At 56.3% G+C, this 10,443-nt stretch overlaps 1 protein-coding gene across 1 annotated transcript; it reads right to left on the bottom strand.

The window, feature by feature from the left end:
* Nucleotides 1–696: 696 nt before the first annotated feature.
* LOC104060499 (chloride intracellular channel protein 2) lies at nt 697–9,665 on the bottom strand. Its single transcript, XM_009562301.2, has 6 exons — nt 9,436–9,665; nt 4,640–4,749; nt 4,082–4,207; nt 2,988–3,094; nt 2,389–2,570; nt 697–2,228 (listed from the first exon to the last, which is right to left on the bottom strand). Exons 1-6 carry the CDS (start codon nt 9,484–9,486, stop codon nt 2,067–2,069), a joined length of 738 nt encoding a protein of 245 aa, XP_009560596.1. The 5' UTR covers nt 9,487–9,665; the 3' UTR covers nt 697–2,066.
* Between the last annotated feature and the right edge of the window lie 778 nt (nt 9,666–10,443).

Genomic DNA, 10,443 nt, shown 5'->3' with positions numbered 1-10,443 from the left:
CACTTCCTTTGAACTTTTGGGCTGTCGCCAAGCACTGTGGCAGCCCCTCGCATGGGTTTCTTTTCCTTTTTCTCCCAGTTTGCTTCTGGAAATACTGTGTCACCAAATGAGGGGCACGGGAGGAGCACTGCCAGCCACCTGCGTGCCAGCCTGCTCCTTGCCACCACCAGAAGGCCATTGCCTTCTGGCAGACCCATCCACCGAGCTTTGAGAAGTCTCTGCTCCATCATGTGGAAGAGGGGAGAGGGTCTACAGCAAAACAGTGGTGTCATAAGGTATGGGGGTGAGTCCCAGGAGCATTCAGGGTGCAGAACAGCATTTCTCCCACACCAGCGGACTTCCAGCAGCCATGGCAAGGCAGATTTGCCACTGTGGCTGGGCTGGAACCTGCTGGCTGCCAGCAGGAGCTGAATAAACCTCTTCCATCAGAGCAGTGTCCTATGGTTACTTCATCCCCACAGCATGCAGGCGCTTGTCCCCACCACCCCTGCATGCGTGGCTTGGGCAGGTGACGGGGCAGGTGCCCCAGGGAGGGGACATCTCTCCTGTGGGCAGGGCAGGAGCTGCCACATGCATCCCAGTGACCCAGGGCAGCAAAGACTGGGGGCTGCAGCTTCACTTATGCTAAATCTCAAAAGGGTTTGCACAAGGGAGGTCCCTCGGCCCGTGTCCTGACAGTACACAAGCAAGGCATATTAAAATAGAGTTTATTGCTGTTCTTAGTTAAAAAAAAAAAAATCCAAAGAAAACAAAACAAAACCTATTAATAACAAACCCAGTCCCCCCAACCCAGTGCTTGCGAGGACACACCTTTTAGTGCAAAGAGGGAAGTGGCAGTGAGGGCTGGAGGGGTTCTGCCGTCCCCACCACGCTCACCGTACAGTATTGCTTTGCCGAGGGGCTGGCGGAATTCACAGGCACTGGCAGGAGCCCTTGGGGGAGCTGGAGGTATTAAATGGGATGTCATGGTTACACAGAGCGGCTTTGACTCCTCTCACATCAGTGACGCTGGATGGGAAGGCACAACGCCGAGCCAGGAAGCACCAGACCTGCCTTCCTATCTCCTATGCACACAGAACTTCGAAAAGCAGCTTTTGCTTGCTCTTCTGGGCTTTCCGGTACTGGGGTGTGTAAACCCTCCCCCGTGCCTTTGTCTCCCAATCAGGCACTTGGTGGGCACCAGGGAGGGAAGCGCTGGAGCTGGAGCTGCACATGGCTGCATCTCTTGCAGCATCCTGCAAGACAGGGAGAGGTTGCTCGCCTCATAGAAGCAAGGCGGGACCTTGCAGGCAGCAGCACGAGGCCCCGGGTGCTGGCATACATGGGAGGGATGCCCTGATCCTCAACCTTTTGCAAGTCCCCACACCCCTTTGCCCTTCCCACAGCAGGTCCTGGCACTTTTGCACCAGGTGTCACCTCCAGCACCATCCTGCCCCGCGTCCTGCTGGGGAGTCACAGCTCTCTAGCAGTGAGAGAATCTGCCACTGCAATAAACCACGGGGAGCAGAGCCTTTCAAGGTCTTCAGATGGAGCCGGGATGCCTTGGTGGAAGAGGGGACTTGCACAAATTCAGGGTGCTGTGCAGAAGGGCAACCAGGTGGATTCAAACAGCTCCAGCCTAGGTGCTGCACTGGGCCACCAGGACACCTCTTCCCAAGCATACGGGGTGGCTGGGACCAACCGGGGCTGACAGAGCAAAGCAGCTGCAGCAGCGGAGGCGTGGCTGGTAGTCTCATCTCTTCCACCAAAGCACTGCTGGGGAAGGCTAATGCTCAGCTTTTCCCTTGGCACAGGGTCGCAGGACATGAGACCCATTTTCAGGGTCGAGGGCTGCAGTTGTCGCCGCAGCCGTGCAGGGGCTGGTCTGTACAGGTGATGCACAGGGGCTGCAGCCAGCGGAGGAGGAGGAGGGCAGCTGCGAAGCAAGGCGCTATTTCTGAAAGGCGGTGGGTAGCGATGCCATAAACCCCTCCAGTCCCTCCCTTGGCCGGGGCTGGGTTGTGTCAGGACTGTGGAGGTGGAGGGCTCCGCCTGGGGCAGCGCTGCCGGTGCCCCCTGCAGCAGGATTAGGTCATCTTCCTGGCAACACTGGCGTAGGTGTGCTCTATCTCCTCATCCGCAGGACACGTGTGGCTGAACTCATCACAGGCATAAGCGTTGTTGAGGTAGCGCCAGACACCTGTCATGTCTGCTGGGATCTCAAAGTCACGGTACTTTTTGGCTGCGATCTAGAGAGAGGAGGAGGAAGAGGATGAGATTTCTCAGACTCGGGAGAGATTTGCTTTCTGGCTTGGGGAGGGGAGACAAATATGGGAACCCATCACTCCATCTTATCACTCCCTCTTGGAGTGGATGCCCCTCCTTGACCCTGGGAGCTAGTGCCCTTACCTTGATGATGTGCAGCTTGGGCAGGAGGTTGCAATCAGCCAGCGTCAAGTGGTCTCCATCCAAGAATTTCCTCTTGGAGACAGTGATGTCTTCAACACTGTCCTGGTCGATCTCCTCTGGGAGAGGGGTGTTTAGGTAGACATCCAGCCGCTGGAACTCCCGCAGCAGGGCTTTCTCAAAATCTGAGTGGGCAGGAAAACATGTGCAGTTCACAAGGTGTCCTTAGCTTCCAGCACAGCCCCACCTCTGCCAGGGTGGCTGAGCCTCCCTAAGGCTTTGCATGCAGGGATGAAGATCTCAGGGCCACAGTGGTGGTGCACAGCACCGGGCCCTGGCCAGAGTCTCTAATTCCAGGGGATCCCAGCAGCATCATCCCACACTGCTCTCCAGGACCCGCTCACCCTAGGCCATCAGCCCTGTGGAGCACAGGACTACCTTTCCCCTTCCCGCCTGCTCCTCCACTTGCCAAGGAGTATTTGGTGGGAAAGGCAGTAGGAATCCTAACCTGGTGGTAGGATTTGTCCGCAGGCAAAAGCATCTGTCCCCATCCACAGTGTGGCAGATCGCAGCCCCCCACAGTTCCCACCCACAGTTCTTACTGATATTTGCTTCCTTGCGTGGGTTCTTGATGTACGCTGAGAACTTGGCAAAGATGTCACTCCCCACGTCAAAGGACTCCTTGTACTTGGGGCTTAAATGCGGATACCTTTAAAGAGAAACTCATGTCAGTGCAGGGTGGATGCAGAGATTTAGCTTCACAGTCCTCAGCTATGTTATCTCTTGGTGCTCCATGGTGCCCAGGGCTGCTACAGGAGGATGCACATGTGTTCCGTTGTTAGTGGGAGACGCCAATGGTTTAAATCACTGCAACTGCTCCCAGGGAGCTGTACTATCTCGGGTGTTTGCTAGGGGAAATCACAGGGCAGAAACTCTCCAGGCTGGGGATGGTGGTGGCGGCAGAGCCCTGCCTCACTGGATGCGTGTTGGCTTGGGAGAGGGCTGGGGAAGCCAGCAGCTCCCATGACTTCCTCAGGAACAGCCTCTTGTTTGCTGATGCATCCCAGGGTGTTCTGCAAGGACAGACATATTCAAGGGGGCAGATGATAAATGCATTTGAAGCTTCCTCTTCTGCACGTGGCAGGAGGGTTAGCATCAGTGCAGGCCATGGGGCGCACTGGCCTGGGGGGCTGTGGGCAGCACTGTGTATGGGCTCAGGGGCGAGCAGCTCCTGCCTCCACAGACCTTTGGGCCAGATGCACTGCTGCATTCAAGCAAGGGCGTTTTGTTTTGCTCAGCTGTGCATGTCAATATGAGTGGGCAAAGGGGTCCCCCTCTGCCTCACCGCCAACTGCCAGCTGGTGCAAAGCCACCAGCTCCTGGCTTGCCTGCGCCTGCAGGGACCTCCTCGCACCCTCCCTCTCCCCGCCAGCCCTGCTTGCGCCAAGGCACCGGTGCGTTTCCTCCCATTGTTTTGCATTGCAGCCCAACCCTACCCAGTGCCTTCCACGTACGACGCAACCCTTGGCTCTGTGGAACACAGCTCAGGGTTCTGAGTGGGGATCCAGCACCCTCCCTGAGCCACCCTGGGGTCCCTCCGAGCACCCTGCCTCTCTGTCCCAATCTGCTGAGCGCTACGCAATGCTGCAGCGTGCCCACCAGCCTGGAATGGGGCAAGAAGGGAGCTTGCAATTACGTGGGTGGGCCCAGGGTCTGCTCCAGGAACTCCTCGATCTTAATGAAGTCTGTTTTCAGTTCCTTGTTGAACAGCAGGAAAGGTGGGTTGGTGCCCGGCGCTAAATCTTTCAACTCTTCAGGTTTCCTAGAGTGGAGAAAATAAGTGGGCTCAGAGCGTGGCACACCTACCAGCCTCCCCGGGGTGAACAGGCAGGGCTGAGGTGGATGTGTGGGAGGGCACACGAGACTGGCAGCGTCCCCGCTCGCATGCTCTGCTGGGTGCGGGGGGCTGGGAGGTGCCCCTCAGCTTCTCAGTCTGCCCTGTGGTGCCTCAGACTTGTACCCACACCCAGCAGGACAAGGGGTCCGAGTGCCGTGTACGTGTTGGCACACAGCTGGAGCTCTGTGCTGGCCCACCTCCTGCGCCCCAGAGCCTGGCAGGTAAGGGACTGTCACCTTTATCCTTCTCATTGTGACAGTGGTGCGGGCAGGAGGGAAGGAAGTGCTGATGGAGGGAGCCAAGCCAGAGAGGTCTCACCCAGTGCTAGTTGAGATCTGGCCTACAGTGCCATCTCACCTGGTCATGTCCACCGTGGTGACGTTGAACTTGACCCCTTTGAGCCACAGCACCATGAAGAGGCGCTGGCAGAAGGGGCAGTTTCCAATGTTTTCTCCATCCAGACCAGCCTGCCAGAGAAGCAGAGAAATGAGGATTTAACTCACCAGCTGGGTTCACATAGTCGAGATGGGATGCCTGGAGGTCCAGTGTCCTGGACCACTGGAACTGGTCTTGGAAGAGGGGGCTTGGACCAGCACCCCAGCATCGCATGCTGCAGGGAACCCCTCCTGGCACCAGAGGCTTGGTTGTGGGATCCCCTCCAGGAGCCACAGCCCTTCTGCCTCTGGAAAGTATCAGAGAGCACCCTCAGAATGCCCAAGGTCAGATCCTTCCCAGAAATGTCAGATAAAGTCAAGAGGAAGAGGAGAAGGAGGTAGAGGAAGGAGGTGGAGGGTGACTGCTGATAGATGGGGAGGAAGGGAGGGACTGCTTGCCTGGCAGGCCAGGCTGGAGAGAGCGGCAAGAAGGGAAATGTCATGTTTGCCAGGAAAAGAGCAGTTTGTTTTTGTGTGCTGTTAGTGTCTGCTTCCGGTTTTGTGTGCACTTAACAAACCCGGGCAGGGAAGTGACCTTAAAGTTCATCTAGTTCCAGCCACCTGACCTGGGCAGGGACACCTCCCACTGGAACCGTCTGCTCAAAGCCCCATCCAGCCTGGCCTTGGACACCTCCAGGTTTGGGGCAGCCACGGGCATGACTCCCTCGGGCTGTTGATGCCAAAGGACCACCCAGGTAGCCTCCTCAGCCTGGAGGAAGAGAAGGGGCTGGGGGAGGCAGGGTTGCGCAGAAGTGGAGCCGTGCTGGTATCCCACGCAGCATCAGTGGGGAATGAAGCCATGTGTCAGCTCCTAAGGCTCTGATTCTATGTAGATAGCCCCTTTCAATCCCTCTGCATGGACACAGCTGTGGCATCTCAGCACCTAGGGGACTGCTCTGTGTCCGGGATGAGGTCAAAGAGGAGTGGGGACACAAGAAAGCAACGAGCTTCAACAACCTGCCTGATTCCCACCAGGGCTTCTTCACCAGGGTCTCACCCAGTTGACGCCCATTCAGCAACCCCAAGAGAAAGCAGGAGCAGGAGGAATGAAGCCCATTTCCTCTCTATGTAGCAGCTGAAAATATCCTTTGCAAAAAGGACTGAAGCTCCTTTTGAGGAGCGTGGCCAAGAGGATTGGAGCAGGTTCCTCCCAGTGCACGAAAACTGCCACGGGTGCTGCTCAGAGGGGGAAGTTGCACTGTGGTATGAGAGATAAAATGGCTCACAGGAAACTTGACTTCTTTTAAGAGAGTCAACTGTTTCCTCAGCTGCACGTGAACCATGGTCTTTGGCATGTGTGACCATCCTGCTGCTGCAGGAAGGGGCAGCATGGTTCACATCAGCTCCTTGCAGAGGGATGCTACTCCCATGGAGTGGCTTGTATGGCTTGTGTTGGCATGTGAGCCCCAGTGGGGTGGCTTGTGCCCTGTAGCTCTGCACTGAGCCTCAATATCTGCTGACAAACCCAAATCCAGATGCTAAGCAGAGGGGTGATGAGATTTGGGAGGATCCGGTGGTGCAGAAGTCAAGTAGCAGCATTACCACCCAGAGCGGGCAGCTGGAGGTGGCTCTAGAGCTCGCACCTCCCTGGGGCTCCAAAGACAGAATAGCTGAGGATACTTCATTAGCAGAAGATGCAGAGAACTGTGCCCGATTCTCCTGGGCTGGAGGTAAGTGCTGTGAGTCACCTGCCTGTATCTACAGGTGACCAGAAGCCTGTGGACCCTGGAATCCTCAGCTTTTCCAGGAGAAGGCTTCACTAGCCTCAAACTCATCCTAAGAGAGATGCTAAACCGATGAAAACAAAACCCCAGCACTCTGAGCGGTCAGCTGGAGGTGATGGTCTGCTATTCCACCACACAAACACCTTTTAGTCCTTCCAGAGGAATGAAAATTGCTTTTCAGCAGTATTTCCAGTGCTCAGCTGTCATGAAATTATGCTCCTGAGAAAGGAAATGAGAACTGAGAAATGTATGGGTTCTCTGAGACAGACCCAGATGTGCATCTGAATTCACACGAGGCGTTTTGCTGGCTATGAATGAGATGCTCCTGGATACTTGCTGCTCAGGAGCACCACATGTCAGCTTATAACAAATAAGACATCTTTGGTAATGGATAAAATGGATAAAATTGTGTCTTGGATGTCCTATGAGGCAGCTGGAGGGGAGAGCCAGAAAACAGCCCTGCTCTCATGCCAACAGGTGCCTCTGCTCCCCTTCCCCTCTCCATTGTAGCTGGCACCTAAAAGCTAAAACTAACGTCGTTCTTTGGAGCATCTCCAGGAGCTCAGAAGGTGTTTTTGTGGCTGCCCAGCACAAGGACCAAAGCTTTCCTCCCTGCTCTCCTGGCGGCGGTGAAGAGGGCAGCCAGGCAGCTGTGTTCCCCTTCGCTTTCCGCACTCAGCACAAGGCTGGGACCAAGGGGGCTTCATTGCAATGGATCCTGTTGGCACCACAGGACGGGTTGTGCTGATCCAAAGCTCTGGTGGCACCACACAAGGGGCAACAGCAGTGCTGGAGGTTTTGGGTGAGTGGGCAGGATATCCCTCATGAGGGCTGCTCTGGGCTTGGGCTGTGCTTTCCTGCTTTGTCTACTAGCTCCAGCCTCTGAGCAGCTTCAACTGGTTTTCCCCCTTGTCTTCTAAAACAGAGAGATGGGGAATTTTTGGCCCGGAGTGAAAGAAAAATCAGGATGGCCTCTGCAAGGAAAAAAGACTTAAGCCAGGCCCATCCTAGGATGCTCAGAGCCAAATCTTTATCTGGAGGATGCGGAGGGCAGCTACAGTGATGCTCGAGCACTGCTGGGGGGCACCGGGCTCTGGCATGGCCGTGGGGAGAGTCCTCTAGGAGCCAGGGGAGCTCAAGAGAAAGAGGCTTCAGAGCACTCATAGCCACACAACCTCCCTCCCCAGCACAAGCCAAGCACCATGGCAGGGAAGTCCTCGCTCTTCATTTCCTTTTCCAAAAAAAGAGCCTCTTCTTCCCCTGCTCTTCCTGGGCTACAGTGGGGACCAAGGCGGGGGGTGTAGAGCCCGCAGCCACCCCAGACGGACCTTCCTCACTCTTTTCTCTTCTGGATAATGGATAAACCACTGTGTGTGGTGGCATAGCATCTCCAGGGAGGAGCAATTATTTAGCTCCAACTCTCTGAGGCCTCCTGAGGCTGCACGAGGCGTTAGAACGCCAAAGTTGGCAGTTCCTGTGGTTTCCCCACCTTGTGAAACAGAACCGTATGGTGATGGGAGGAGGGAGCAGCTCTGTGTGCTTGGGGCTGTTCTAAGTGTTTGACACCCACCGAGACCCATACAGGGTTCCTACAGCCACACGGCAAACTTGGGGGTACCCTTGGGGGTGACCAAACGCTTTGTGGTGCTGCAGGTTAGAACGTCCTCCCAGGCAGGGACGATGCTCTCAACAGGACCACAGCAGGGCAAGAAATCACCAGCCCTGTGGGCACCACCCGCCCAACCCAAAAGCGAAGTGGGAGCTGCTTCACACTCTCCCTGCAGACAAGCCAGAAGGGGGTTTTTGCTCTAAATTAAGGCATAGGGGAAGTCCTGACAGCGACGCTGCCGCTTTGTTTTCTGTTTCTTTTCCCTCTGAAAACCCCTTGAATGTGTTGCCACCACTGCAGTCACCTCGTGTATCATGTCTCTCTTCTCCCCAGCCATCCCAGGGGAAAAGGAGTGTTAAGAATGAATTTCAAGACCTAAATACCTTTGTCTGGATATGGTTCAGCCAAGCTCAGTGCTTGGCAAGCACGACTGTGACCACCATTTTGGCAAGGGGATGGGGGACATCTCTCCCTCAGAGGCTCAAATCATCCTTTGCAGCATGGATTTCCAACTATGATCCAAGCAACCCTGCCTCTGCCAGGGAAATTAGTGCCTCTGCCTGGGCATCACAGGCCTTTCAGGCACCCAGGAGAAAAGGAGCAAAGGCCACAGGACTCGGTTACCCAGGAGCTGAGCAGCTGCATTGAAACCGCCCTTAAAACCTTCCTGTGGTGACAAAGTGAGGCATCACTGCCCCGGCCTGGGCCCTTGTCACTTGACAGCATGTGTCAGGGTCCTGCTGGCATCGCTGCTGGCGCACATGGTTCCCAGACACCAGCTTTGGCTCCTCTCTTTCTGCCCCCTGTGTGTCTGCTGCAGATGTTTAGAACTCGAGCATTGAAACATTGCAGAGGAAATTGCTTCACAGGGGAAGAAAAAAACATTTCCAGCGCACGATCCCCCAGAGTTTCCCTGCAACACCGCCCCACCGCGCCCACGCTTGGGCACCCATGCCGGCTCCCCAAGCCATCCACGCTCTGTTTTGCAACCCTAGCTCCCAGGAGAAGCTGAAGTGGCTGCTCTCAACCTTTCTGCTTGAGGTTCCCAGGCTGGGGCTTGTCTTATCTGGATTTCGAGAAGCACGCGTGTGCTCACTCCTTCATTACACCAGCTGCCAGCAGTGCCGTTCCCCTGGAGAATGTGACCACTGTGAGACCAAGGCATCTTCTAGGATGCTGGGCATGACAAACTGTTGGTCTCCATGCCACTGCGTGCCTGGGCACTCACTTCATAGTGAGTGATCCCAAACTTGGCACGCACCTCCAGCCTCCCAAAACGAAGCTATCCATGAATTTCCACCACCTATGCCCACCTGGAGTCTGGTTACAACAAGCCTGCAGGGAACTGCCAAAGAGCAACCACGTCCCCTCCTCCCTGGGACCCACCTTCACAAAAAGCTCGATCTCGGGCTCCTTGGTGTGCTGCCGACTCTCCATCCTGGCAGCACAGGGACTGCTGGCCGCTCACTGCTGTGATGAGTTGGTCTGTCTTTTGCAGAGGTCTGCAACAGGAGGCTTTCAAAGGGCTGGTGGCTCAAGCACCTCAGCTGCGCTCGCACCCCACGTCGGGCTGGGGCTCGCCCTTTCCTTCCTTTTGAAGCGGGGAGGAGCGATGGGGTGCGTTGGGACCTGCCGGCAGGGAGGGGGAAGCTGTGGGGCCTCCCAGCTGTGACTCAGCATGGGTCTATCTGGATGTGTTCATGGGTCCCCTTCCAGTCTATCACACCCGCCCAGGCGCTGCTCTGGTGCCTCTGAGCAGTGGGCTGGTGTCCCAGGCAGCCCCGGAACCGATGCCAGCACCCCCTCAGCTGAGAGAGGGGGGGTTTACAGTGGAAGCATCTCGCCTGCCTCTCCTCATGCTGTTCTGATCTGGTCTTGCTCCTTCACCATCTCCCCACACTTGTGCCCGGACCCTGGTGCCCCACTTCATTATCTTTGGGGTGAACTAAGCTGACTTCCTCCCTCCTCCTGCAGCTGCATCACGATGGGCAGCTGCCAAGAGGGAGGATACAGCTCCTCTCCTTGCCCACCACCCTCGGGTTAGCTCCTTGGAGCAATCCTTGCTGCAAGAAGTGGGAGGCTGAGTGGGGTGAGGGTGCAGGAGGCTGAGTGGGGTAGCCTGGCTGCCTGCCACTGCCTCTTTGCTGTGGACCAAATGCTGCCAGGGCACAGACCTTGGGTAGGAAGGATTGCAAAACAGCCAGGAAGGGAAAGCAAAGAGGCTGGAGTATGCCGAGGTGCGGAGGGGAACCCTGGAGTGCTGCTGGCAGCAGCCCAGCCAGGGCAGTGTATGGCAGGATGATGGGAAGAGATGCCTCCAGGACTGACCCTGGGCAGAGCCCCATTCCTGGAATTTGAGTTGTTTCACAGGAAGGATGACCAGCTCTGCAGGAT

This window comes from Cuculus canorus, chromosome 10 (assembly GCF_017976375.1).
Source record: "Cuculus canorus isolate bCucCan1 chromosome 10, bCucCan1.pri, whole genome shotgun sequence".
NCBI lineage: Eukaryota > Metazoa > Chordata > Aves > Cuculiformes > Cuculidae > Cuculus > Cuculus canorus.
The sequence above is the reverse complement of the archived record's forward strand: the minus strand, read 5'-3'. Positions and strand labels throughout refer to the sequence as shown.

What these genes read in the sequence shown, in the direction of transcription:
- LOC104060499 (XM_009562301.2), bottom strand. Translation starts at nt 9,486, where the DNA reads ATGGAGAGTCGGCAGCACACCAAGGAGCCCGAGATCGAGCTTTTTGTG. An exon ending in ACCACGGTGGACATGACCAG is followed by an intron (nt 4,208 to 4,639) that starts GTGAGATGGCAC and finishes TCTCCACTCTAG; the next exon opens with GAAACCTGAAGAGTTGAAAG. An exon ending in ACGCAAGGAAGCAAATATCA is followed by an intron (nt 2,571 to 2,987) that starts GTAAGAACTGTG and finishes CTGCCCACTCAG; the next exon opens with ATTTTGAGAAAGCCCTGCTG.